The 27,781-nt window shown below is 57.7% G+C and overlaps 2 protein-coding genes across 3 annotated transcripts in view; one reads left to right on the top strand and one right to left on the bottom strand.

Annotated features, from left to right (window-relative positions):
- Window positions 1–18,239, top strand: part of CDH23 (cadherin related 23) — a gene marked incomplete at both ends in the record, with an annotated part of 203,247 nt that extends 185,008 nt beyond the window's left edge. Inside the window, 32 exons of one of the 2 annotated variants that reach the window (XM_082310705.1) lie at window positions 271–492; window positions 575–694; window positions 2,923–3,103; window positions 4,048–4,181; window positions 4,424–4,633; window positions 4,812–4,919; window positions 5,463–5,565; window positions 6,449–6,574; window positions 6,661–6,864; window positions 7,091–7,549; window positions 8,428–8,544; window positions 9,134–9,358; window positions 9,442–9,611; window positions 9,873–10,010; window positions 10,166–10,285; window positions 10,716–10,893; window positions 11,653–11,864; window positions 12,399–12,593; window positions 12,913–13,023; window positions 13,208–13,337; window positions 13,509–13,772; window positions 13,897–14,058; window positions 14,175–14,431; window positions 14,685–14,782; window positions 14,866–14,986; window positions 15,151–15,230; window positions 15,551–15,591; window positions 15,908–15,968; window positions 16,396–16,525; window positions 16,608–16,730; window positions 16,907–17,020; window positions 17,913–18,239. In XM_082310705.1, the coding sequence (XP_082166831.1) occupies window positions 271–492; window positions 575–694; window positions 2,923–3,103; window positions 4,048–4,181; window positions 4,424–4,633; window positions 4,812–4,919; window positions 5,463–5,565; window positions 6,449–6,574; window positions 6,661–6,864; window positions 7,091–7,549; window positions 8,428–8,544; window positions 9,134–9,358; window positions 9,442–9,611; window positions 9,873–10,010; window positions 10,166–10,285; window positions 10,716–10,893; window positions 11,653–11,864; window positions 12,399–12,593; window positions 12,913–13,023; window positions 13,208–13,337; window positions 13,509–13,772; window positions 13,897–14,058; window positions 14,175–14,431; window positions 14,685–14,782; window positions 14,866–14,986; window positions 15,151–15,230; window positions 15,551–15,591; window positions 15,908–15,968; window positions 16,396–16,525; window positions 16,608–16,730; window positions 16,907–17,020; window positions 17,913–18,239 (5,241 nt within the window). The remainder of the gene's footprint in view (window positions 1–270; window positions 493–574; window positions 695–2,922; window positions 3,104–4,047; window positions 4,182–4,423; window positions 4,634–4,811; window positions 4,920–5,462; window positions 5,566–6,448; window positions 6,575–6,660; window positions 6,865–7,090; window positions 7,550–8,427; window positions 8,545–9,133; window positions 9,359–9,441; window positions 9,612–9,872; window positions 10,011–10,165; window positions 10,286–10,715; window positions 10,894–11,652; window positions 11,865–12,398; window positions 12,594–12,912; window positions 13,024–13,207; window positions 13,338–13,508; window positions 13,773–13,896; window positions 14,059–14,174; window positions 14,432–14,684; window positions 14,783–14,865; window positions 14,987–15,150; window positions 15,231–15,550; window positions 15,592–15,907; window positions 15,969–16,395; window positions 16,526–16,607; window positions 16,731–16,906; window positions 17,021–17,912) is intronic. The other variant, XM_082310706.1, reaches the window with a different exon arrangement.
- A 1,598-nt stretch (window positions 18,240–19,837) lies between these two features.
- Window positions 19,838–27,232, bottom strand: LOC309588968 (prosaposin-like; the record flags this gene model as incomplete). The annotated part of the gene is made up of 14 exons (XM_082308797.1): window positions 19,838–20,175; window positions 20,264–20,371; window positions 20,533–20,613; window positions 20,694–20,863; window positions 20,941–21,124; window positions 21,234–21,320; window positions 21,517–21,624; window positions 21,989–22,045; window positions 22,203–22,346; window positions 22,636–22,830; window positions 23,038–23,163; window positions 23,254–23,328; window positions 23,685–23,809; window positions 27,172–27,232. The coding sequence occupies 14 exons, from the start codon at window positions 27,230–27,232 to the stop codon at window positions 20,140–20,142; spliced, it is 1,557 nt and encodes a 518-aa protein (XP_082164923.1). The 3' UTR covers window positions 19,838–20,139.
- Between the last annotated feature and the right edge of the window lie 549 nt (window positions 27,233–27,781).

The following is a 27,781-nucleotide window of genomic DNA, read 5'->3' as shown; positions in this document are numbered from 1 at the left end:
TAAAAAACAGGTGAAAAGGAAAGGGATCCCACACAGACATTCTTTGCTTGGGAACAAGAGTGTGATTTAATCTCTGTACCCAAACATTACCTGGAGATGCATCTGCAGCCATGGCTCATTTCATTTTGACACATCCCATTTGTGTCTCTTGGCAGGGTTGAGCCCACACTGGTCATTGACCTTGACGGGTCCAGCCTTCCCCAGCCAGCTCCAGGGGTTGCGGAGCCAATCCCTCCACAGTGCTTAGTGCAACATCTCCATGTCCCACAGGCCACCACCACAGTGTATGTCACCGTCCTGGATGAGAACGACAATGCTCCCGCTTTCCGGCAGCAGCTGTACGAGGTGACCCTCGACGAAGGTCCCGCCACGCTCAACGCCACCCTCGTCACCATGCAGGCCCTGGACCAGGATGAGGGACCCAATGGCACAGTTGTGTACGCCATCACCGAAGGCAACATCTTGGGTACCTTCCACATCAACAGCACCACGGTGAGTAAGGATGCCGGCCTCCTCCCAGCCATGCCCCCATCCCGCTCCCCTCACTCCTGGCTGCCCTCCCCTCCCCTTGCAGGGGCAGATCCGGACAGTGAAGGAGCTGGACTACGAGATCAGCCATGGGCGCTACACCTTGATCGTCACTGCCACCGACCAGTGCCCCATCATCTCGCGCCGGCTGACGTCAACTGCCACGGTAGGGAGCTACTGGCAGGGTTGCGACACCGTGGCCTCTTCGGGGTCGAGGAGTTCCCCCTCATGCGAGCAGTTTCACATCTTCTTCCCAGTGGTCACCAGTCACTTTTCCCAGCTGCGGCCAGTTTGTCCAGTTGCTGTCACCCCGCTCCCTCATGGGGGCTGCAAAACAGGGACGTAGGCAAGGGACGCTCGTGGGTTAATTAGCCCAATTATTTTGTCCTGCAAAGACATAAACAGAAGAAATTCCCTGAATTGCTTTTAAGTTGCATTATACTGTCTTTAGAGGTCCGCCTGGTTCTTCTTGCCTGAAGGGACAGTAGGTAGTAAAGCATTGCTAGACCATTGATTTCTGCTTCGTCTTTATCTTCTCAAATTATTTATCTGCTTTTTAAATTCCTTTTTCATTCCTTGTATGGAGGTTATTTAAAGTCTCTAGTCATTTTTGTTGCTTCTCTCTATAGCTCTTCCATTTCTCCTGGACTGCAGTAACCTGAACTCAGTGCACTGGTCAAAGTGTGGGGAAGGCAGACTAGCAGCTCCAAAGCAAATGTTTTGCAGGAATTGAATACACTGATTATTTTTTGTGACCGAAACGAAAATTTGACAGGTTGTACGGCAGACATTGTCCATGCCCAGAATGATTTTAGGGTCTGCAAGTGGAAGGGGTTGGTTAGATCTTCTGCCTTGGCTCCCCATTGTGGACCTTTGTGCCTCACCCAGATATCAAGCCAAGTGTTTTCTAGTCCTCCAAAAGGAGATAGGTTTTTATATGTGAAGAAAAAAGAGAAACTGAAGGGGAGACACCAGTGTGGGAGATTTCCATGGATAAAATCTGTCCCTGTGAGCCTGGCAGCACTGTGCTCCATGCTGGGCCAGGTAGGAAGCCTTCAGATGTGTTCATCTGATGCTGCTGGAGATGCCTTCCTGGCCCAGAAAACTGCATCGGAAACCCTGAGACCTTGGGTGTAACTGCTGGCAGGGAAGGCAGCAGCTGTCGGCGTGCTGCAGGCAAAGGCAGAGCTTTCCCTGCTCTTGGCCCAAGCAGAGACCTGAACTTGGAAACCCCTTCAGCAACAAGTATCAAAGCTAGAAAGGATAGGAAACACCCTCCCTACACAGCCCAGGGAGTTTGTGCCAGCACCGTATGAAAACATAGCTTTTAGGAGGAGGTTTAGTGATTATTTAAGATCCCAAGTGATGGGAAATCCATCATCCTGATAAGGCGTGCCAGTGGTTTTCTCCACTGCTAAGGAACAGAGCAGAGACTGATACACTCTTCTGTAAAGATTAGATTTAGCCAGTAACAAATGCCCATCTGATGGATTTTGCTGTCCTTTAACCCAGAAGGCTGGAAAGCTCCTCATTTTCCATATCTTTCTTGTAACCACCTGCACCACCAAAGCTTAACCTCTTATTAGCCACTGGAGACTCTCCTCCTCCAGCAGGGCTTCTCCTCTGTGCAAGTTCCCCGCAGCCTAGCAAGGCGTTAACCCTCTTTTCAACATAGTATAGTATAGAGCTATATGAATGTCTTCTATGTAGTGTGACTCAGTTAAAAAAGCAAGACTCGAGTTCATTAGATCCCCGGCTTCACGGGCAGCCCCGTGGTCTACTTTTTGTCCTAAAATTGTTGATGCTTTCCCCTTTTGAGGTCTGTAGGATTGATTTCTGGACAGCTAAGTGTGTCGTAGGAAGGGATGCTAAGAGGAGAAACATGCCAGCAGCATTGGTGGTGTTTTGTGTTGGAACAAGGATGCGAGCTGCAAATCTTTTAAAGTTTACTCAGCATTAGGAACGAAGCCCTTGGTGAGTGAGTGTGCAGCTGACTGCACAGATTGGGCCTCTCTGAACTCATGACTTTGATGGTCAAATCCATGTCTGTCATTATTGTCTATTCAGCTTGGGTTTCAAGATGTGAATGTGGAGAACGTTTGGCTTTTGCATTGACTTCTCCATCATGGTGCATGGCCCGGAGGTTGAAAGGGGCCCCACCTGCGTGTGGCTGGAGTCTCATAGTGTTGCTGTAGGATGGGCATGATCAGGAATAACTGAGTTTGAGTCTCTGAACTGTGAGCTGGATGTTTGGTGAACCCAGCAAAGCCAGAAATACAGGAGGTATTTTGCAATGTTGCCTGTCCATGGCTTCCCACACTCACGGCCAGCAGGCGGGTCTTTCCTTCCATACCTCTCCTTGCACTGCCCTCCACCATCTCGCCCTGACTGCAGGTGCTGGTGAACCTCAACGACATCAATGACAACCGTCCCACCTTCCCTCAGCCATACGAGGGTCCCTTCGACATCACGGAAGGGCAGCCTGGCCCACGCGTCTGGACCTTCCTGGCCCATGATGGTGACTCAGGACCCAGCGGGCAAGTGGAGTACAGCATCATCGCCGGGGACCCTCTTGGTAAGCAGGGACATGGGGGCATCACCTCTCCTTCTGGCTGCCCCATGGAGGAACTCGGCTTGCAGGAGCCAAAGCAGGAGCGCCGGCGGAAGCATTTCAGAAAAGCCATCCTCCCAGCCAGGCGCTTCTGCGAATTCAGCCTTTCGACACCAGGAAATCCTGTTTTGAGCAACAGGAAACTTAACCTGTTCGTGGCCGGCCAAGGAGGTGGCCAGGGCTTGTGCAAGGGAGGGGGGAAATCTGCTAAACAATAAAGGCAAAAAAGTAAAAAAGGTAAAAAACAGACTGCAGAAAGAGAAACCAAGAGCTGCAAGCACACAGCCCCATCCCCTCACCCCCACGGGGTTTGCAGAGCATTTGGGGACTGAGCTGCTCTGCACCCCGTGGTGAAGCTGTAGCTCTAGCCCCCACCAGCAGCCCAGAGCAGGGGCAGAGGAGCCGCAGGCATCTCCAGCTATGGGGATGTATGGCTATCCCTCTGAAAGGGTGGTGACTTAGCCCAGGGTATCTGGAAGACAGAGCCCAGTCCTCTCTCCAAGCTGACCCTGCTGCAAAGCTCTTCCAGAACAACTGGGATGCAGCCCCTCAGCTCAGGAGGGCCCGTGCCGTGTAGCTCACCCTGCTCTGGCCATCTTGGGGCATGAGCAGGTGCTTGGAGAGCTGTTGGCACTTTCAGAAAGGCCCAGCCAAGAAGTGTGAGCACCTCTTATTTGGCCATTCAACACATGTCCCCTGCTCCTGCTGGTACCTGGGGGTGCATTGGTCCCCGGGATAGACCCCAGCGGCCCACAGTCCTCCCATATCTGCAATGATGGGGCACTGGGGCTGTTGTCCCCAAGCCCACCATGGTGCCTGTCACCCGGCTCCGAAACAAGCCATCCCCTTGGGGAGCCGGGCCGTTCACAGCAGCACGGCACAAGCCAGGGAGCCGCTGTCTCCAACAGGGGAGTTTGTGATCTCCCCGGTGGAAGGGGAGCTGCGGGTGCGGAAGGATGCTGAGCTGGACCGTGAGAACATCCCCTTCTACAACCTCACCATCGCCGCCCGGGACCGGGGGGTGCCCCCTCTCAGCTCCACGGTGAGTCCCTCAGGCGGCGTGAGGGGCTGTGGGGTGCCGTCCCCCATCCCCAGCTCCTTCCTCAGGGTCTCCTCTGCCTTCGCACTCCTCCTCTCCTCATTCCTCTTGTCCCTGGGACTTTCCTCCTCCAGACCGTAGTGGGCTGAGTGGGGAAGCCCACCTCTTGCCCAGGGGGCAAAAAAAGGATGGGAGGGATGGAAATAGGTGCCACATGCCCGCACTGCTTCTTGTCTCCCTGGCAGATGCTGGTGGGCGTCCGTGTGCTGGACATCAACGACAATGACCCCGTGCTCCTCAACCTCCCAATGAACCTCACCCTCAGCGAGAATGCCCCCATCTCCAGCTTCGTCACCCGCATCCTCGCCCGGGATGCGGACAAGGGACCAAATGCCCTCCTGACCTTCGACATAACATCGGGCAACACAGAGAACGCCTTCTACATCAACAGCACCGTATGCCCCTGGGGGGGTGGGATGCCGGGATGCGGAGGGTGGGCACCCTTGGCCCCAGAGCCCTGCCTTCCCTGGGCACCCATGGGTGCCATCTGGCATCCTTGCCCTCGCAGGAGATGCCCTGGGTGAAGCGCTCCTCACATCTCTTTTACCTATTTCCTCCCTTTTTTCTCGGTAGAGCGGCATCATCTATGTAAACCGCCCACTGGACAGGGAGCAGGTGGCAGAGTACAGGCTGACTGTCACGGTGAAGGACAACCCCGAGAACATACGCAATGCCAGGCGGGTAATTACGGACACAGCCAGGGCCTCCAGTGGCACAGGTGGCAGGGCGGGTGGGAGAAGGGGCTCCTGCCATGGCCAAAACCAGGCGGTGCATTTACCCACAGTATTTCCAATAGCAGCCTCATACCCCAAAAGCATCTGGGGGTCACAAGGATGGGGCTGCAACCCCCTCCCCATCAGAGAACAGGACCAGTAGGATTTAGAGCAAGTCCAACATATGTTAACTCCAGCTAACAGCAGTAGAAGTCACGGAAGGTGGGACAAAGTCTGGCTGGAGAGCTGGACAACAACAATGACACTGGAGCATCCTTTGGCCCTGCCAAGATGTCTAACACATCATCCTTTGGGGTGCAGGCTGGGAAGAGATGTCCAGCGCCGGGGTGAGGGTCCCTGCAGACCCTCCAGGGTGGTCCAGGGAGCACAGCATCATGGTTGCACAGGGCTCCAGCTTTGACCAGCACCAAACTGAAGGTGGGAGAGGCGAGAGGTGAGCTCAAGGAAAGGACGTTGCAGTCATCGCCCTCTTGTCCCCGTTTTCCTTTAGGATTTTGACCTGCTGGTCATTTCCATAGCGGATGAGAATGACAACCGCCCCCTCTTCACCCAGAGCTCCTACCAGGCTGAGGTGATGGAGAACTCACCCCCAGGTAGGTCTCTCTTCGCTCCCTTAGGTGGCTCCTGCAGAATCCCTTTGGGGCCAGGCAAGGGGAGGTGTCTCCTGGCCGTCGTGGAGGAGGCAAGACACTGAGCAGGGAAAGGCTGCAGGTCAGTGGGACGGGGATGCTGAGTATGAGGGGCTCCTGCCGACCACCTGGGGATGTCAGCCTCAAGGACACCATGGCTTTGTTCCATGCTGCTGGTGGAAACCCTTCCTGGCACAGGTCAGGCAAAACCCTGAGAGAAATCAGCCCTGTTTGGGAATTGCTCAGCTGCAGACAGCAAGACGTGTCCATGGTCTGAGCCGAGCCCTGGGGGCAGCCCTTGCCTCGAGGACTCCAACCTGCCTGACGTCCCTGCAGGGGATGGGGACAGGGTGCCACCTCTCCATCACCAACACCTGGAGCTGCCTTTCTCCAGGGGTTAGAGATAAAACAATCCAGCCTGTCCAGGTAGACATTTCCCAGCCAAAGGGCTAGAAATATTCTTTTTTTGGTTGTCTTCCTGCCATTTAAATCACTCCCTGCTCCAAGACCTCAGGTACATCCGTGTCCCACTGTTGAGGGACATCCCAGGCAAAGGGTTTGGGTGCCTCCAGGTGATGCCCTCAGTGGCTGGGTGCTCTTGCCACCCATCTGACAGATGTGTCTGTTTGTTTTTAGCTGGACGTCCCTCCACCTCGCCTGGGCCTCGCGAGTCGGTCTGCAAGGCTGCAGCAGCGCCCCCCCCTGCTGCTTCGTGCTCCACGAGGCCCCACTCTGTCACCTCCTCCATCCATTCATTGCTGTCCCTCATGCGTCACCAGGGTGGGAGGGGGACGAGGGGACTCTGCAGGGGGCTGCCACCCTCCCTAACCCTTGTCATCCCATCCAGGGACTCCGGTCATGGTACTCAATGGCCCCATCCTAGCTCTGGATGGTGACCAGGGCAGCAATGCTGTGGTGACCTACCAGCTCCTGAAGGCATCCCTGGACCTCTTCGTTATCGACAACAGGACAGGTGGGGTGGCTTAGCAGGTCCCCATCCCCAGCCTGGAGCCACCAGGCAACCATGGTGTCTGTCACCAGGCTTTTCCCCTCCTCCAGGTGTCGTTTCGGTGAAGCCTGGTGATGTGATAGACCGAGAGGCTTTGCCGGACCCTTACCTGGAGTTCACGCTGGTGGCTCATGACATAGGGGGGCTGAACAGCACTGCCAGCCTGGCAGTGACCGTTCTGGATGACAATGACAACCGCCCCATCTTCCAGCCAGCATCTGTCATGGCATGGCTGCGGGAAAACAGCCCCCCAGGTCAGGAGAGGGCCGATACTGGATGGGGGCGATGGGGAGACCTGGGTGTCCGCTTGGGACTGTGAAGATCCAGCTCCCAGTATTAGGGCTGTCCAGGATGGGGTTGAAGGGAGAAACTGGGAATTGGGGTTGTCCACGTTGTTTGATGATATTTGCCTTGGGACTGGGGGCTTGTTGCTGCTGCCCTCCAGCCCTTGCTTGAGAGGGCTGTGTCCCCCCTTTCCAGGCTTCTCTGTCCTCCAGGTGACAGCCACAGATGCCGACAGCGGCCTCAACCAGCAGCTGGATTACCGGATCGAGGGCGGTGGCCAGGACAGGTTCCTGATTGATGCCATCACGGGGGTGATCCGTGTGGCCAACATCAGCATTGACCGGGAGGAGCGGGATGCCTACTGGCTGACGGTGGTGGCTGTGGACCAGGGCACGCCAGCGCTCTCGGGCACTGCCACCATCAGCCTCTTCATTGACGACGTCAACGACTGCCGGCCCGAGTTCATCAACCCCATCCAGACAGTCAGTGTCCCTGAGTCGGCTGCCCCTGGCACTGTGGTGGCTGAGGTGACTGCCATCGACCGGGACCTCCACCCTCGCCTGGAGTACTACCTGCTGGAGATTGTGGCTCGTGATGACACAGACGCGCTGGTGCCTGACCAGCAAGGAGCATTCGCGGTGGATTTTAGGACAGGTAGGAGAGCGGGAAGGGCGGCGCGGGCAGCGCAGAACCCTCTCCTTGCTTCTGCTTCTTCTTCTTCTCTGCCTGGAGGTAGGTGTCTGAGGCACGGGGAGATGATGCTCCCCTCCTGCCTCCCCGCTCTCTTCCTCCGGCTGCCCCGTCTCAACCTGCCCTGTCCTCCCTTCCACGTCCAACTGACTTAACTAACCCTTCTCTTTCCTTTCGGGCTCTCAGCCCACCAGGTTTGTCTCTGTGTCTGTGCTCATTTCTCTCTCCGCGCCATGCGTCACCTCCCTCCATCTCACCCATCACCATCGCAGGCAGCCCCACTGTGGGCAGGGGGCTGCTCAGCCTTGGCAGACTGGACACGGGCACCCTCGCTGGGGGGAGCGGGGAGGTGACTTTGGGGTAAGTAAGTCGTGGGCAGCAGGGAAGAAAGGCCAGGAACTCCCCGTGTCTGTTTTGGAAGCACAGAGCTGATCCGGAAAAGAAAAGCACCCTTGTTGGAAAGAATGCGGGACAAGACTCTTAAAGACGCCAGGATGCTGAGCTAAGGTGGATGGGGTTGCGCAGAGGAGCAGCAGCAGTTGCTCCCAAACCCCTCTCATCTACACAACCCAAACCGTTACCCCAGCTGAGGCAGCATGAGACCCAGTTCGTTAGCTGGGCAGAGCGGAGCAGGCAGGAAGGCAGGAGACGGCAGGCAGGAGGAGAGAAGTCGTCTTCACCTGTAAATGTTGAGTGGTTTCCCCGTTTAGCCTTTGCGGAGAGGCAGGAGAGCAAGTGCAGTGGAGAGTACAGCAGTTGGCTGGTGCAGACTGGTCTGACGAGGGTCCTAGATGGTGGGGGTGCAGGCACAGCCTGTGACCCCCATTTTTTGGGGTTCCCAGGAGCTGTGAAGATCAAAACCCCCCTCAACCGGGAACTGGTTGCCACCTACGAGGTCACCATCTCTGTCCACGACAATGCCAGCGAAGTCATCGACCGCTCGGTCAGCGTGCCCAATGGTAAGTGTGGGCTCCTGCCAGGCAGTGCGCAGCCAGGGCTGGCCACTGCCGGGGGCTGGCACAGCCTTTCCCAGGCATCAGTACAGCTTCTGGGTAGACAGCAGCTCTCCCACCTCCCTCTCCATCCTGAGCAGCAACATTTCGAACAGGAGCAGTCCTGGACCAGCTCCCAGCACATTTGGGTTCTCCTCTGAGCCCTCCTTTAGCAAATGGCCCAGACATCCCAAGGCTGTGGATGGAGAGGACCATGTGCCCATAACTGTACCATACGAGACACCCGTTTCTTCATTACCATCCCCATGACATCTTGCCACCCTGCTCCTGGTAAATCCAGGCCCATGTATGAGAAGGCACACACATATCAGTAGTAGGTCTGAAGTAGGTGAGACTGTCCCACAGCCAGCTCAGGACATAGCAGCTTTGCTGAATATTGCCATTTTTCTTGATGAACCAGCTCCATTTATTTGGCTTTCCTGGAATTTCATACTTCTATCTTTAGAACCCTCCTTTCTCCCATCCTTCCTTCCCTTCTCCTTCTCACTTGTCCTCTTCCTCTTCTCTTCCCCTGTGGTCTCCACCATGGCCACAGCCAAGCTGACAGTCAATGTCTTGGATGTCAATGACAATACACCCCGCTTCCGCCCCTTTGGGGTCACCTATTTCACTGAGAGGATCCTGGAGGGAGCCACACAGGGCACCACACTCATCTCCATCTCAGCAGTGGACCCAGACAAAGGTGCCAATGGGCAGATCACCTACGAGCTGCTGAACCTCTCCCCGGAAGGCTACGCCTGCCTTGAAGACCAGTCGGCAGGTTGGTGGCCTGGGGAGGTGGGAGTCTGGGGCAGGTCAGTGGCCTGGGGCAAGTTTCTCATTTCAGGGTCTGCCATCCTCTAGGGAAGGTTGTGGCCAACAGGACGGTGGACTACGAGGAGGTGCAGTGGCTGAACTTCACCATCCGAGCTTCCGACAACGGCTCTCCTCGCAGGTCCGCTGAGGTCCCTGTGTACCTCCAGATAGTGGACATCAATGACAACAATCCCATTTTCAGCCAGCCATCCTACCAGGTGAGCTGGGCTCCTCCATCCAAATCCGTGTGGTGCTGAGCAGTGCCTGCCCAGAAAGGACGGGCACAGAGATAGGGGTTCTCCAGGGCCACTTTCTCTTCCCTCTGTGCTTGAACCATCTGAAGAAGATGGCCAATCCACCAATGTACTCTGTGTGAACATCTTGTTCTGTGCCCACCCCTGGGTGCCACCCTGCACCCTTGGTTACTGCCTGCTAAAATAGCAAGTGATGCAGGTCCTGCCTCCTCCCTTTGCTTGCAGAAAGCTGTCTTTGAGGATGTGCCATTGGGTACGGTCATCCTGAGGGTCAAGGCCACGGATGCAGATTCGGGGCATTTTGCTCTCATCCAGTACAGCCTGGGGGATGGAGAGGGCAAGTTTGGGATAAATCCCAACACGGTAAGGAGCCAACCAAGGCTGGAACAGAGTGGGAAAAGGGAGGGGAGGCTGAGATGGTCCCACCTTGTGCCTTGCTCCCGCACCTCACCTTCTGCCCCTTCTTGAGTACCAGCTCTGCCAGACGAGATCCACCTGAAGGTCTCTGTGTGCTGCAGGGTGACATCTACATCCTGTCAGCCCTGGACCGGGAGAAGAAGGATCACTACACACTGACAGCTGTGGCCAGGGATAACCCTGGGGATGTCTCTAGTAACCGTCGGGAGAACTCCGTGCAGGTAGGGCTCTCCTCCCCCCACCACCCCTCATGTGGTGGTCCCTAGCAAGGAGGTGTCAAACCTCAGGCTTTCCTCCCCGGCATGCTTGCTGGTGGCTCTGGGGAGGAATTAGGCAGAAGGAAGAGCAGATGATCCCAGGTGCTGTGGGGTGGATGGTGCAGGGGGCTTTGTGCCGCGGGGACGGTGTGTCAGCAGGAGGGGCAGAGGAGGGTGACGCTATTGTCTGCAAGTGCTCCGACGTGAATGGGTGCCCTGGCTGCAGCAGCCCCCATTGTTGGAGGCAGGAATTCAGCTAGTGGAGCTAAACGAATAGCAGGAAGGGCACCGTGCTCCGGCAGCAGAGCCACGGGTCATGGCAGGGGTACGGCCCCGGGAGGCTGCCCAGCCGTCTCCAGCCTCACGTCACCCAGCTGGCTGTGCTTTGTTGAAGGTGCTGATCACAGTCCTGGACATCAACGACTTCAGGCCCCAGTTCAGCAAGAGCCAGTTCAGCACCAGCGTCTATGAGAATGAGCCGGCGGGGACGTCGGTGATCACCATGACCGCCATCGACCTGGACGAAGGGGATAATGGTGTGGTGACCTACAGCATCGAGGGCCCTGGAGCGGGTAGGTGCTGGTGGTGGAGGGCGAGGAGGGTTATGATGAGGAGCAATTAGAGGAGACATAGGGGCCAAGCCTACATCCCGTGTCCTGCAGCTGGTTTGGAGCAAGGTTATGCACGCACTCCCAGGAGCAATACTGAAAGTGTGGAGCTTTCAGTATTGCTCCACAGTTCCCAGTTCCTCATGGCAGGGCATGTTACAGCTTTGCCTGCCTTCATCCTGCAGCCCAGTCTTGGCTTATCCTCTGTCTCCCCCACCCCAGCTGGATTTTCTATGTACACAAGGGTGTCTTGGAGCAAACTCACTGCACACTTTAGAGGAAAGCTGAGAAGGGCTAGGAGGTTGTGGGTGGATAGTGATAGTGCCTGAAATCCAGTATATCTCTGCACACCGAGGAGTGATGGGAACGAGACAAAAGCCAGCATAAATGTAGAGGGGAATGGCAGAACGTTCATTTTCCTGAGACCCATGGGCTCCTCTGACCACTGCCCTGTGTCAGCCTGGGCAGGAGTGAAATGCAGCCAGGGCTGGCCTGGGAGCAGGGCCCTTGGCACTGCCCAGTGGCAGGGATGCAGCAGCGGGCAAGGATGCTCTGAAAACCCCGAGACCATGCACACCCCTGGCCTCAGGCAGCCGGCTCTGCTCCATCACCCCTTGATCTCCCACCAGTGAGGGCTGTGCTTCAGCTGGTATACTGGTTTCTAATTGTAACTTGTCTGGTGCGAAGCTTCCTGAGCCAGAGATGTGGTTTTTCTGCCCCCAGAGGCTTTCAAGATCAGTAAAGACTCTGGGCTCATCATGTCCCGGCGGCGCTTGCAATCCTATGAGAGGTTCAACCTGACCGTGGTGGCCACAGACAAGGGGCATCCCCCTCTCTGGGGGACAACCATGCTCCATGTCGACGTCATTGACATCAATGACAACCGCCCCATCTTCGTCCGCCCACCCAATGGCACCATCCTGCACATCAAGGAGGTAAATCCCCTGAGAGGAAGCAGGGGTAATATCATGCCGAGACCATGCCTAGGAGCACTCCTGCCTACCAGTGGCAAAATCCAATCTCCATCTCCACTGGGGATGGAACAAGACTTTGATTTAACACGTGGCTAGAAGGTTTGGGTCATAGGGCTGGAAGATCAGCAACAGCCCCTCTCCATACATGCAAGTGGGTATGCTGGGGCAGCTTTGGGGAACAGAAACCAAGGCAGCACACAAAATAAGGAAACAGCCGGTCACTATGTGCCGAGCCTGTTTATAAACAAGGGTGGAAATGCTGACATTTAAGATGTTTCTCCTTTCTGGGAAGCTGGGCTTGACTCAGCCAGTCCCCGGCACATGCATGGAGCAGCCACCCTGCCGAAGGGAACCATGGCTTCATGTCGCCAGCCCCGAGTTGGGTTTTGGGCAGTGGGAGGCTGCTGACCCCAATACAAGGGGGTTTGGAGGGCCAGGGGGAGCAGGGGGCTCGCGTGCAATGCCGGGGCTGAGGGGATGCACGTGTGCAAGCAGGAGATCCCCCTGCGGTCCAACGTCTACGAGGTCTACGCCACAGACAAAGACGAGGGCCTCAACGGAGCGGTGCTCTACAACCTGCTGAAAACTGGGGCGGGGAACAAAGACTGGGAGTATTTCAGCATCGACTCGGTCAGCGGGCTGATCCAGACGGCCATGCGGCTGGACCGGGAGAAGCAGGCGGTGTACAACGTGAGCCAGGCGGCAGTGCGCCCGCGGGGTGGCCAGGACGTTCCTCAAGGCTGAGGGTCTGGCGCGGGGCTGGCGGGATGCAAGTGATGTGGTGGGGATTGGGTCAGCTGCTGCAGTTGTGAAGATGTCACACCTTAGCAGGAACTGGGTGGTTAACAAGTGCTGTCAGGGAGTTGCATCCTGGTGGGCCAACTCCCAATTCCCTGTTAAATCCCCCCAAAATCCTCCGCCGCCCAGCTGTCCTCTCTGTACCTGCCTGAGTGATGTCTCCTGGCCCGCATGGCTTTGCCCAGGACGGTCCTTTTGCCTCTCTCCCCAGCTGATCATCGTGGCCTGCGACCAGGGCCAGCCAGCCTACGAGACCATGCAGCCCCTCCAGGTCGCACTCGATGACATTGATGACAATGAGCCCGTCTTCCTCAGGCCACCCGTAAGAGGCCGGGATGGAGGGGATGGGACACAGGGGATGCAGGGATGGGAATGCCGGAGAGCACATGTGATGGAGCATGAACCACTGGGCGTCACCATGGTGGGGATCATGATGGGATTTGTTTCCTTTTATTTAAAGACAACTCAATGCTCATAACCCTCCCTTTTCTCGGGGTCTCTGGCAGAAGGACAGTCCCCAGTACCAGGTGCTCTCTGTCCCCGAGCACTCACGGCCAGGCACCGTGGTGGGGAACGTCACTGGGGCGGTGGACGCGGATGAGGGCTCCAATGCCATTGTCTACTACTTCATAGCAGGTGGGTGCTGAGCAGGGAGGGGATCAGCAGCTCTGCCTCCCCCTGCACACCCCTTGCCAAGGGTTTCCATCGCTCCCATCACTGCCTTTCTGCCCTGGTCAATGGATGAGGTGGCATTTCAGAAATATTGAGCCCGAAGGGATCTAACTGAGGACCCCTTTCTGCACCCAGCTGGGAACCAGGAGAGCAACTTCCAGCTGAGCCGAGAGGGCAAGCTGCAGGTCTTGCGAGACCTGGACCGGGAGAAGGAGCCGTACTACTCCATCATTGTGAAAGCATCCAGCCAGAGGAACTGGTCCCCTCCCCGGAGCCAGCGGGCAGGCAGAGCCCAGCCCTGGGACCTCAGTGGGGACCTGACCCTTCAGGAGGTGCGGATCTTCCTGGATGACATCAACGACCAGTCCCCCCAGTTCACCAAGTCAGAGTACACGGCAGGTAAGGGGTGCCGGGGGCTGGGGGGGCACCAGGAGCCAGAGACTCTCCGGAGAAAATCCAGCCAGATGAAGGGGCAGTGAGAGCCAGCCTGGCCCCAGGTCCCTGTCCCGTCTCTCTCTCAAAGGGGTTGCCACCGATGCCAAGGTGGGATCAGAGCTGATCAAAGTGGTCGCAGTGGACGCCGATGTGGGCAATAACAGCCTGGTCCTGTACCACATCTTGGGCATCCGCTACATCAAGCAGCACTCCAACGACTCCGAGGAGGTGGCCAACATCTTCAGCATTGGTGCGTACCCTGCACGCCATGGGAGCACGGGGCCATGGCCAGAGACATCCCTGTGGCCAAAGATGTCCCCATGGCCGGAGTCACTAATCCTGGGCTTGTGACCATCCTTCTCCTAGGAACCCTTGATGGGATCCTGCGAACCTTTGACCTCTTCACAGCCTACAACCCCGGCTACTTTGTGGTGGACATCATGGCCTCTGATCTGGTGGGCCACAATGACACGGCCATTGTGGGGATTTACATCCTGCGGGATGACCAGCGGGTCAAAATTATCATCAACGAGATCCCCGACAAAGTCAGACAGTTTGAGGAGGAGTTCATCAGCCTGCTCTCCAACATCACAGGCGCCATCGTCAATACAGATGACGTGCAGGTAACCATCCACCATTGTGGTTGCTTTGAGGGGCAGGTAACCTTCCACATGCTGCTTGGGAGGTCTCCTTTGAGGGTGCCGTGTTTGTATAAACCATAAACACCCCTGAGCTCTGAAGGTGACAGACACACCCGAGGTCATGCAGACCAACCCCATGCCAGGCTTGAGGGTCTCTTGCCATGCAAGCACGCTCAGGAGATGCCCCAGGAGGAGAGACCTCTCCGGCACTTCAGAGCTTGCTGTCTCTCCCCAGTTCCATGTTGACAAGAAAGGTCGGGTGAACTTCGCGCAGACAGAGCTGCTGATCCACGTGGTGAACAGGGAGACCAACCGCATCCTGGATGTGGAGCGGTACGTCACCTGGCCCATCACCCAGCCTGGCCTCAGGGAGCCTCATTAATGACAAGATGCCCAAGCAACCCTTCTCTTCCCAGGGTGATTCAGATGATAGATGAGAACAAGGAGCAGCTGAGGAACCTCTTCAGGAACTACAACGTGCTGGACGTGCAGCCTGCCATCACTGCCCGGGCCCCAGACGACCTCTCAGCTCTGCAGGTAACAGCCCAGCTGGGGCTGGAGATGGCTGCTGCTCGCAGGTGGGGCAATGTCCCTTCCCATCCTCCATGACCCTCCATGGCCTGGAGAGAGGTTTCACCCAAATAATTTCAGGTGGGTGCCCACCGTGCCAGAGGTTGCCACTACCGCTCTCTCTCTCCTAGATGGCAATCATCGTGCTGGCTGTCCTGCTCTTCCTGGCTGCCATGCTCTTCATCCTCATGAACTGGTACTACCGGACAGTGTGAGTAATGCCCGGGCTCTGCCCCACTGGCTGCAATCTCCCCAGGGGCCAGGGAGTCCCGTGTGGCTGCTCCCAGCCCTGGCAGTGCCAGCAAGCAAAGGAGGGCATCAGCTTCCCAACACCTTCTGCAGCAGGGCTCAGCCTGGGTTCAGAAATTGCCCCTCTTCCGCCAAAATATTTAGTTTTAATACTGATAACACCTCTCCCTGCCAAGCTCGCCGTCCTTGAAGGGTTAACCCTTGCAGCGTTGCAAATCTGTCTCTCCCTCTCCTTTCAAGCATCTTTATTTTCTTCCCTGATTCACTGTATTTCTTTCGCAGGCACAAAAGGAAATTGAAAGCCATAGTGGCTGGCTCCACCGGTGAGCAGTGTTTGGGGTTTCCCAGCTGCATGAGACAGCAAGGTGCATGAAGAGCATGGAGGGGGTACATGGGGAGACACGGGGGATGTCAGAGGGGTGTAAATCAGAAGCGATCCTGCCCAGTGAGGTGCAGTGGTGGGAGGCTTTTCTCAGCATCCAGGCTCCGCGTCATCAGCCACATCCCAGTGTGTTTCTCACACCACTGGTGCCTTTTTGGTCACCAAGTTTCCCTCCCCAGTAAAGAAGTGCTGCCCCATGGTTTGCTGCTCAGCCCACTGACATGCCGCCCTGTAACCCCCGCCCCTGCCTTTTGCAGGTAACAGAGGCTTCATGGACATCATGGACATGCCAAATACCAACAAGTACTCCTTTGATGGGTGAGTTCTTCCCTTCCTTCCCCCTCCCCGGTTTGCCACCTTGCGGGACCGCAGGCTGCTCCGGAGAGAGGGATGCCTGCATTTTGCAGCCAGGGATGCACTGGAGGTGGAGATGCAATGCCTCTTTGCTCTGCAGAGGGATGCAGCCAGGCATGCCATGGGGGGCTTAGCTCTGGCCCTGGGACACGTGCTTGCCTTGAGCTTTCAAAGCCAAAAGACCTTGTGCCTTCTCCTGTGACACCATGTCTGCCAATACTGGCCAGGCTTGGGGTAAGCAGAGATGATGGGCGGGTGTCGACACACATCTGGATCCAGAGCAGCTGAATTCATGCCTCCACAGCGCAACCTCAGCATCCAGGCTCTGGATGGGGTTAAGGAAGCTGCTGCTCTTTGCTGGTGCTGAGGGTTCCTCCTCTCCTCCGGGCAGGGCCAACCCAGTGTGGCTGGATCCCTTCTGCAGGAACATGGAGCTGGCGGCACAGGCGGAGCACGAGGACGACCTGCCGGAGAACCTGAGTGAGATCACCGATCTCTGGAACAGCCCTGCCCGCACCCACGTGAGACACGGCTCCTGCCGGGACACCTCCTCCCCACACCCAACGCCCACATCGCCTCCTCAGCCACTCTCTCCTTCCACAGGGGACCTTCGGGAGAGAGCCCTCCGCGGCCAAGCCTGAGGATGACCGCTACCTGCGGGCAGCCATCCAGGAATATGACAACATTGCCAAGCTGGGGCAGATCATGCGGGAGGGACCCATTAAGGTGAGTGATGAGAGCGGGCATCCTCCACCGAGGGGTCTTTTACCACTACAGCTTCCAGGTTCACGGCTGCGGTGCTGGAGGGTGATGTTGCTCCAAAAAATGCTGGGATGAGGCCAGCGTCCCTCTGACCAAACCATCTCCGTTGGGTAACCCGTTGTCTCTCCCCCTCCGCCCAGGGCTCTCTCTTGAAGGTGGTCCTGGATGATTACATGCGCTTGAAAAAACTCTTTGCCCAGCGGATGGTGCATAAGGCCACCGCAAGTCAGGGGGACCGCTCCTCGGTCTCGGAGGTAGACGGGGTGTGCATGGGCGTGGGGAGATGCTTGCCGTGCCCTCTGGGATGCAGTGTGTCTTCCTGGCCCCACAGGCTGTGGCCACTCCCTGCAGCCGCAGTCCCTGTCACCCAGTGGTCCTTCCATTCTCTGCTTGGCCAAAATGAGCCAGATGCTGGTTTTCCACTGAGGCTGCTGGTTCCCCACAGTGCCCCAGCTCTCATGACCCCCGTGTTTCCTCTGAGCATCTCCCTTGGTCTCTCCCACCCTGGGTGAGGACCCCCCTCTTTGCAGGGTGGGCTCTGTTCATCACCTCCTCATGTCCCTGCCAAGGCTGGCTAAGAAGCTGTGGGTCCCTGCACACACACGGGGACATCGTCCCTCCCCTCTGGTCTTCTGAGCTTATCAATCCAGCAGGTTTTTGAGGCAAAAAGGCTGGGACAGAGGGTTTTGGTGCAGGAGGACTAGTGTGGGAAGAAGCAGCTCCTCCCACAGGCTTCCCCCTCTTCATGGGGGGCAAAACACGGGACAAACAGAGTGGAGGAGAGCAGTGGGACAGAAGACACCTTTCAGCCCTTCTGCCCCCATCCCTCCTTGCCTTTATCCCCCTCCAGCCTATTCAGCCTTCCCTCAACTCCTTTCCTTGTCTGCCTTCTGCCCCACCGCCTTCATACAACCCCAAATCCTAACCCGGGTGCCTGAGCCGAGGCACCCACCCGATGAGCAAGCAATCTGGCTGGAGATCATCATCGCGCTGGTGATCTTCATCACCATGCTCTGAGGTTGCTTCAGAAGAAGAGGGTCCCGTCCCTCCCGCTGGGCTCCGGCATTGCAGGAGGTTCGGAGGAGGGGAAGCCAGGATCTCCTCTGGCCGTGGTGGTGATTCCCCCACTCCGTGGACCTTTTGCAGCTGATCCAGAAGGAGATGGAGGAGGAGGAGGAGGAGCGCAGCCCTGGCCAGGGCAGCCTCCGCTTCCGACACAAGCAGCCGGTGGAGCTGAAAGGTCCTGACGGCATCCACGTGGTGCACGGCAGCACGGGCACGCTGCTCGCCTCTGACCTCAACAGCCTGCCCGAGGACGACCAGAAGGTGCTGGGTCGCTCGCTGGAGACTCTGACCACTGACTGCGGGGGCTACAGCGACCATAACGCCCGCACCGAGTCGGCCAAGTCCACCCCCCTGCACAAGATGCGGGAGGTGATCATGGAGAGCCCGTTGGAGATCACCGAGTTATGACGAGCGGTGGTGGTGGTGCTCCTCTAGGCAAGCCAGGGCCAGCGGGGACGAAGCACAGACCAGGGGGGCCGTGGCAGGGGCCAGGAGCACCCCAAGACCGGTGCTTGAACCCCCTTCCCCTGCAGAAGGAGTCCAGGCCAACCGGTGCTGTTCACTCCGGCAGCCTTGGAGAGCTTGGCCCTGGGAAAGGGCTCTCAGGACCGGATTGCTTTTACTCACCTGTCATTTATCCATGAAAGCATTAAATTTTTTTTATTTTTCTTATAAAAAAAGGGTTTTTTTTTTTTTTACAAAAAAAAAAAAACAGAAAGGCTAAACGAATCCAATGAGTCCAGGCTGGACAGGGGTGAAGGTGCAGCAAAGGTGCGGACGATGCGCCGCCGCAGCATTACCAGGCGCAGGCTGGGGACAAGCAGCCGTCACACCTTGACCACAGGCACGGGGAGGGCTGGGGCAGTGCGGGGAGAGGCCGAGTCCATTTGGCATTAATGTCACCTTTCCGGCAAGGAAAGACCAAAAAACAAAAACCGAAGACATTTCTCCATTTTGCTGGCTTTACCAAAACATGTTGCGATGTTGAAAAAGAGAGAGACTGACAATAATTGGGGCTTCTGGATGTGGAGTGCTCGTGCGTGTCTTTTACGCCCTTTTCTTTCCCCTTCTCTCTTGCTTTTGGGTTTGTTCGTTTGGGGTTTGTTTCCAGTCGTAACCTTGTGGAGAGTTTCGGGCACAGTCTGTTACGGGACTCAGAAATACACTGTCTATGGCTTTGGGTAACCTGTCTGTCGTCCTTTCTCCCCAGCCGTGCCGCACCGGATTTATCATACCCAAACCGCCTTTTGAAGAGAAACCCCCCCTTTTTCCCTTAATTCACCCCTCCATCCGTCACCTTCGCGAGATGCCACCCTGGGTGTTGCATCCCAGATTTTGGGGAAAGCATTAACCCTCCCCTAGGTTTGCCCCCCCCCTTGCCACCCCCCTGGCACCCCAGGACAAGGAGGAGGGAGACAACCAGCCGGGCTCACGGGAAGAGTTTATTTGTGGTGAGATGCTCCCGTGCACACTCAGGACCGGGCGCTGTGGGTGTCCCCCCTCCTGCAGCGGGGAGGGACGAGCCAGCGCCCCGCTGCCCCTCGCCACCATGCCCGGGTCAGCACTGGACCCCCCCGGCGGGGGTGTGTACGTGAAAGGAAATCTTTGCCCCCAAACTCACTCATTTTTTTGTTTAGGGGATACTTAAAATATATATAGCTATCTCCAGCAATCAGCTGGGCACAAAATTAGTGTACTGCAAATGTCATGTGAAGCTGGGCATTGCAGGTAAATTTAATCCACTTTGTTTCTTTAACTGGTGACCAGGAAGAAAAAAAATAAAATAAAAAGCCACCCCAAATTGAAGAGGGACCAGCAAAGCGCTGGGCTTGCCAAAAGCCAACCAGACCTGCGGTGGGAGGCTGCCAGCGGCCGGGAGCAGGGGGCCGGCATTTGGGCAGCACAAACTGTCCCAGCCCACAGGGACAGATCCACGTTGCAGGATCTGGGCTTTACAAGCAGTTCAGGGTGGGATGGGGACGGGGAGGGGGATGACGATGGGGATATGGGTGGGGATGGAGATAGGGGTGGGGATGGGGATTTTGCAGTTGCCCTGAGAGACATCAAGGCTGAATCCCCAGTCCTGAAAATACTAACAAGTCCCTTAACCTGATTTGGAAATCCAAGCCCCAGGGGTGGAAAAGGAAGCAGCAGAGGTGGCTGGGGCTCCCTACAGCCCCCGCCAGGGTGGTGAGGCCGGTGGGCTCCTGCCATCGCCGTCTGTGGGTGCAGGCACGTCCCAAGGGAGAGGGTCCGGGATCCTGAACCAAAATGGCGGGGCAAGTCTGTCCGGCCAGGAAGGTGGCTCCTAGTTCCATAGGTGACGCCGGCAATGCTCAACGGCCTGCGGGAGAGACAGGGAGGGATGGCAGGGGAGGCAGGGACCCCCAGCACCCTGCCGACCCAGGGGAGGGGACGTGGCTGACACCTACGTGGCACTCTACAGCCGTGGCCATGTTCTTGCACCAGTAGTGCGGGCCCCAGGCGCAGGGGTCCGAGTCCAGGAGATCCTCCTCTGCTGAATCACAGGCTCTTAGTTTCTGCATTGTGAAGGAAAAAGGAGGGGAGGAGAAAAAACCATGAGCACCCTTTGACCCCACTGCCCCTCTACCAGCCCCCCCAGGCTTGGCTGGAAAATGCTCATCTCAGTCCAGACTGCCGCAGGGAGCGGGTGCCGTGCCCATGGCATGGGGACACTTACGGTGCAGATGAAGGTGGGGTCCATCATCTGCACAAGGAGCCGCACGGCCTCCGGCTCATACTGCACCACAAGTGCCTCGCACTGGGAAGGAGAGAGGAGGTGAGCCCGGCGCAGGGGGGTCGGGGGTCCCCGCTGGGCTAGGTGCTCCCCGCCCAGCTCACCTTGCTGGTGAGCGGCGTGGGCAGCAGCTCGCAGCCCTTCTCCAGCACATTGCCCAGCTCCGCCAGCGTCTCGTTCTTCAGCAGCTCGTTATCGAAGTAGGTGATGACGATCTGGCAGACGTTGCAGAAGGCGCCCACACCAACCGCCAACTGCTCCAGCGCAGCGGCCTCTGCGGGACATGGAGGGGCTGTTAGCACCCCTCCGTCACCCCACTCCCTGGGTGCCACCTGGGTCCCCCTGGCTCACCTCGGTGGGTGTCCCCGCTCCGGGGGCAGCAGTGCAGCATGGTGCAGATGGCCGCTGGGTCGGTGGCCTCCAGCAGCATGATGACCACAGCTTTGCCGTAGGAGTCAACGAAGTCCTTGCACTGCCCGATGATGCCATGGGGCAACATGTAGCACACCTTCTCGATGTCGTTCACCAGTTGCTCCTGCCGGGAGAAGGCAGGCGGAGGGATGGGGAAACTCCCCCCTCCTTGCTGCCCCCCTTGCCACCCTCCCCCGGCCCCTCCATCCCCAGACCGCAGCGGCAGGGCTCACCTCCGTCACGTTGTTCTCCAGGAGGCTCTCAGCCGCCTTCACGGCGAACTGGCACATCTCGCACAGCGGTGTGGTCCCCTCCCCATCCTGTTCAGACAAGGCGGTGGGATGCATGCCGAGCACCCCCAGAGTCGCCCCTATCCCACCCAGCCATCAACCCCCGCGAAAGACATTCCTCACTTTGGAAAAATTAGATTCTTGAGGGAAAAAAAGCAAAATATGGCTCTCCCTTCCCAGGGTTTGGATTTTAAGGAGTGCGGCGGAGTGGGGGATCCCTGCTTACCCCCAGCGTGCTCAGGACCTGCATCGCCTTCTCTGTGAGCAGCGTGTGGAGGGGCACCGCCGAGGCAGAGGAGCAGAGTCCCAGGTGGCCACACAGCTCCATCGGGTCCTGGGGAGTGAGATGTCCTGAACCAGGTGGGCATCACGCCCCGGGAGGGTGAGCCTGTGCCCCCCTCTTCCCCCCGGAGGGCGATTTCAGCCCATCGGGGTGTGGGTCTCGCTTACCTCAGCCTGCTGCCAGTGGAGGGGACGGAAAATGGCAAGAAAAAAACATAAACAAAAAAGAATTATAGCAGTTGCAAGCCGAGAGAGAGGGGAAAAAAATATTTAAAAGTTTATAGCAATATAAAGCAGCAGGATTAATTAAAAAAATGAGAGCAGGGACCCACTTCTGCTGATGAGGTCACCTCGTCTGTGCTGCTTGGCCACCCCACTGGTGCCCACCAGCCCCGGGGAACTGCTCACCCACTTACCAAGTGCCGGAGCAGTCGGGCGGCCGTGTCTGCGTACTCAGCCAGATAGCGCTTGCACTGTGCAGGGAGACACGGCGTCAGTGCCCGAGGGGGGACACCCCACCACCCAGCCCCCCCAGGCACTGCTCAAAAGCAGGCAGCCACAAGAGATGCTCCCATGCCGCGGTGACATCAGGGAGGCGGGGGGAGCCCAGCAGGATGCCGGCACCCTTACCCAGGGTGCCAGGTCAGGTGCCAGGCCCTCGCACACCCGCTCGGCGTGGGCCACCAGCACTTGGGTGAAGGTGGCATCTGTTCCCAGCTCCAGCTGCACGGCCGCTACCAGCTGCAGGCAGTTTCCACACACCTCTTCCGTCTCCTGCGGGACAACATGGGCAGGGACACATCAGTACCCCCCCAAATAAAACTGACCCTCCCCACACCTGGATTTGCAGGGCTGGGATTTAAATGCCGGTAGCAATCTGGCCAGCTTTGTGGCCAGCATCTCTCTGGTCCCACCCTGGGTCCTGCAATATCCCAGCCCCAAATCGGTGACACCCTTAATGTAGTATTTTTTTTTTTTTTTCTAATTATTGTTCAATAGGTGATGCTTAGGTGATTCTCGCCTTTGAGCCACATCAATGGCATTGATGCCTGTGCCGCAGTACCTGGGCCTCGCCGTGAGGCGGGTCCTGGGGATGGAGCAGGAGGGGCACGTTGGCGATGAAGGGGGAGACCAGGTTGGCGAAGTCCTGAGCAGGGTCCATGGGGGCTGGTGGCGGCTTCTGGAACTTCAGGGCCCCCGTGGGGCTCTCCCAGGACTGGCACAGCTTGATGGTCCCACACACCACCTTTGGGTCTGACTGTGAGAGCAGAGGGGTGGGGGCTTGGGGCTGCATCTGCCCCAACGCCCTGCTCCCCCCGCCATCCCTGGGTCATTTCCATCCCCATCTCCATCTTGCAAAGGTCTTGTCCCAGGCTCCAAGAGCCTCCCTTGCCCTGCGAGCCCCCAAAGCATTACAAACCATGGAGAAACGCAAACCCAAGGAGGGTTTCCCCCCACCAGTTACCAGCACTTGCTTGCCCAGCTGGACAAGGATGAGGATGCCAGTGTCCACCATCTTCTTGCACTTGACTGACCAGTCCTGGAAGGGCAGGTACTGGCATTTCTTATCCAAGAAGAGCCGCAGCTTTTCCTAGGTGGCAAGGAGAGAGCTCAGGGCTGGGCTGGCCCTGTGGTGTAGAGAGGGACACGCCAGCCCCGCACTCCCCCAGCCATAACCCACCTCGGTGCGGTTGTCCTGCAGGATCTTGCCCACCACGGAGACCGCCATCTGGCACAGGTGACACGGGATCCCCTTCTGCTGAGAGAGGGGACACATCGGGATGCTGCCATGGCACTCAGACCCCTCCGCTTGCTCCCCCAAATCCCACCCCTCCACCAAAAAAATGACCCACCAAGGGGCACTTGGGAATATCCTGGGGTACCCACTCATTTTTGGCACTCACCCTGTAGGCTCCCAGTCCTATGTGAGCCCCCCCAGTTAGGCAGCCTTGCTGGCTTACATGTTGCTGCTTGAGAGCATCAGCGGATGCTCCTCTGGGTGCCCAGCATCAGGGTGGCCAGGCTGGGATTCTCCCCCCAGCCTCACGTTTTTGGGGCAGGATGCGTGCATCCCTCCATCACCCTGCATCCCCCCGCTCCCGGTGTGGTTACCCCCAGGGCCTGGTCCCAGACGGTGATCCGACAGAGCTCCAGCGCCCCGCACTTGGCCGCCGTTGCCACATCGCGGCACCAGTCCTCCGGCCGCTCACCGCACTCGTGAAGGGGGCTGGCTGCAGCTGCAGGGAGGGGGAGAGGAGACCATCAGCCCCCGGGGCACCCCGAGACCAACTCCTGCACCACACCAACCTAGCACCCACCAGCACCCCAGCCCTGCCCTGCGAGCCGAGGGCAATGTTCCTCACCCTCCCGCCGTGATTCACCATCAGCTTTCGCAATGCTGGCAGGGTTGTTGGGTTTTAGAAATGATTTTTTTTAAGCCCAGCAAAGGCCGGCTTTGCTGGGCCACTGTGTGCTGCCAGCTTTTCCAATGGGACGTCGCAGCAGCTTTGGGCCAGCATCAAAAGCAAAGCGAATTTGGGGGATCATCCTCAGCCTCGTGGCACCCTTCAGCACGCTGGGGAGGCAGCTGCTTATAAAAACAGCAATAAATCTTGCAAAATGAGCAAACCAGGGGTGCCAGCACTCAGCCCCATGCAACAGCCAGTTAGCCACACCGCAGCTCCCGGCAATGATTGAGCAATCCCAGTTTCGGGTGGGTTTTTTTTTCATTTCCTCCCAACGACAGCATTTTCTCCTGGCTGCAAATCCCCGACGCAGCAGCGGCGGCATCACCCGTCCCGGCCGCCCGGCCAGCACGGCAGCGTGGCGCAATGCCTGCGGTTCAATTGCCACCTTGGCGTGTCAGGATTAATTTGCGACGGGGCAAGTGTTTAATCCCACCGGGGGCTGCACCCACCCAGGATGCGGCTGGGGGGGTGGCGAGCAGCTGGCACAACCCAAGCCCTTTGCTGCCCTGCTTTGGCCAGGAGCTGCTCCGGAAAGTCAAGGGGCACATGGACAGACGGATGGACAGACCCTACTGCATACCCTCTTGCAGCTGGTGTTTCTAAGCAAAGCACAACCCCCCTCCAGAGCATTTGCATCAGCTTTTACCATGCGGCTCTGGCCATATGATTTTGCACAGCAGGAATAAAGGCAAAGGCAGAAACTGCTCCTTCCACCCACCCCGCCCTTATCAGGTTTCTCCCCAAAAGCTGCTTTTCCTGCGTGCCAGATTCTGGCAATGCCTTCGGCTTATCCACAGGACGCGTTGGGGCAGCGGCTCGAGATGCCCTGGGTCACCCCGGCAAGTCCCTGGGAGTGGGGGCTGTGGGGAGGGGGCTCCCGAGCCCCCCACCAGCCCCACCTGCTCCCAAAAGCGCTGGCGCAGCTCAGAGGGTGCCAGGTGCCATTTCAGCCCTGCCTGCCCCCTGGGGCTGACGGCAGCACTGGGGCAGGAGCGAGCCCCGGGGCAGGGTGAGTCCCCCTGGTTTCCCATGCACGGCTTCCCACACACCTCTCCAGCAGTGCAATGTCACCGTCACCCCATCAGCTGAGAGATATACATTTATTTTTCTAACCCTGGCACTAGCATCAGGGCGAACAGGAATGGCAAGTCAGCGGAAGCAGCAGCAGCACCAAAAAAAAAGGAAAAGAGAGCAGGCAACAAAACAGCTTGTTTCTGAGCTGGTCCTGCCTGACCCACAGACACAAGCATCTCTTGCAGCTCCATGCTGCATAAGGATGCTGCTGGCAACGGCATAGGGGAATTTCTCTGGTCTAAAGGACACCAGTGGTTTGGACCTGCACTTTTCTGGCTCACTGTGGCTCTCATCTCGGCACTTACTCCTTGCTCCACTCAAGCTGAAACTCTGGCCACAAGTGCTGGGCCGGAAAAATAATTAATAACAATAATAACGCCCATCTGCTGAGAGCAGAGGGAGCTTCCCCGGGTGGAAAGCATCACCACAGGGCAAGCAACCGGAGCAACCGGTGCCCCGTGAGCTCCCCTCCACATTTCAAAGCCGTGCTGGAGCTGCCTGGTGCTGACGGGCACCCGAGCAGCAGGACATCAGATGATGCTGTTTTCCGCAAAGCCCCAGCACAGAGCTGGGGGCGAGGCAGGAGTGTTCCCGCGCTGCCACAGTGGCCCCAGGCCAGCCGGTGCTGCCCCATCCCCAGCTGCCAGGCCCCCAGAGTGGGGTGGGCTTTGCTCAGGAGGGATCCAGCACCGAGCTCCAGATCCAGCAGGGCTGTGCTGGCATTACGCGGAGCCCCGGAGCGTGCCGGCCAAGCCGGCAGAGCCTGGTGAGCGAGTTGTGATGTAAACCCCGGGGGTGGCGGCGTGGGCCCCAACGCCCCAGTTCCCAGCTGGGCACACACCCCTGTTACGGCAAAAACGATAAATACGCTCTTCCCAGCATCAAAATCCTTCTTGAAAGTGTGTAGCAGCCCCCTGGTCCTGCAGCCCCCCCAGCCACACCATGCCGTGCAGCCAAGCCGCCGCCGCAAGAGCAGCCGCAAGCCGCCGGCTTCCAGGGCAGGCGTTGCCGAAGGACGGACGTGCCGAGCGTGGGTGAACTTTCCTGCTCTGCCTGTTGCTGGCTGGAGCACCTCGGCATGTCCCCCCACACACCGCCGGGCCAAGCGTGCGCAGTCACGACTCCTCCACCGCAAAGCTGGTGCCTGGGCAGGTCACGTCAGCGGAGCTTGATGTTCTGAGCCAGGGGTAATTAGGGTGCAAAAGGGGTTCTTCCCTCTGAAAGGGGAGGGGGTTTCGCCTGCAACAGCAGGGATCTGTGGCTTCCCCAGGGAAATTTCCCCTGGGATAAGTGATTTCCCCTCAAGCCAGGAGCAGTGGAGGGAAAGAGGCTCTTCCCAACTTGTTTCCTGGGGATGGGCAGGGGACAAGCCAGGTATCACTTTCTCACTCTTATCAGGGGGATAGCTAAGGGACAGCAGCGCAAGCTCATCCACAGGTAGGGTTTGCTCACAGACACCCACGGCCCTGGTGATGAGAGGTCTCCAAAGGTGCTCAGGGCTGCAGCACTGCACCCCATCACCCCACTCGGGGCTCGGCAAGCCACAGGGGGGGAAGAGGTTTCCTGCCTCCTGCACCTCTCAGGAGGTCCCTAAGGAAAGGGGCAGCACCGTCACTCCCATGTGCAAGGACAACAAAGCAGTTTCCCCCAAATGCCACGTAGGCCACCAGGTCCCAATGCCAAGGGCAGCAGACAAAAGCAGCCCTCGCCCCTGTCACTGCTGAGAGCCCCCCATCACCTGCCCTCACTCCTTCCATACCCCAAGCAAAACACCGGCTCCATCCAAATCCCTGCTGTCCGGAGGAGGGAGGGAGCAAAACAGTTTTTGCCCCAAGATTATCTTTAAGGGCAGAAGTCGCAAGGCTCACGTCCAGGCAGGCAAGAGGTAAAGCAGGCAGTGGTGCCGCCTGCCCCAGCTCTCCTCTGGTGTAACGCCAAAACCACGGAGGGACAAGGAAACACCCTATGGAGCTTAAACACTATAGCTGGGAATAGTTTTAGGGTTCAGAGGGGTTTTCTGGGCTCTCCTCGAGTCCTGCCCCCAGGCCTGGCCTTACCTTGGTAGGAGCCCAGGCACACAGAAAGGATCAGCACCCAGCCACTCCATTTGCTCTCCATGCCGTTCCTGAGATATTCCTCAGTGGCTGGTTCCTCTCCTGTGCTGCTCCCAGACTGAGGAATCTTGGATGGGTTGGAAGAAGTAGCAAGAACCCACACCTACGCGGGGCAATTACCACACCCCTCTCCTTACGCCTTGATTATAAAATCATCACCAGAGCCTGCAAGTGGAGGGAGGGACCAGAGCCAGGCAGGTATTCCCGGGAAGTCAAAAGCAGCCCAGAACCTGCTGCTCAGCGCTAACCTCGCCGCCGCAAAGGGTGGGCACGGCCGGGGAACGCTGTCCTAGTGCCATGCGATAGAGCCCTTCTCTGTGCTCTTCCCCGAAAAGGGCATCATCCCTTACAAAAAAGTTCAGCGGTGCAGATATTAAAGACCAGTAAATTCAGGACAAGCGAATCAATGGCGTCTTTAGAGGCAGCCAAGTAGTTTGCTTAAAGCCTTTAAAAGACATTTATTTTATTCAAAATAAAGCAAGGAACAAAGACAAAAGGAAAGCCACATTAAATGCAAGTCAAGCAGCTTCAGCAAGAACTCCCTCCAGCCTGC

This window comes from Platalea leucorodia (genome assembly GCF_965183815.1).
Source record: "Platalea leucorodia genome assembly, chromosome: 4".
NCBI lineage: Eukaryota > Metazoa > Chordata > Aves > Pelecaniformes > Threskiornithidae > Platalea > Platalea leucorodia.
This window is presented reverse-complemented; position numbering and strand designations above follow the sequence as displayed.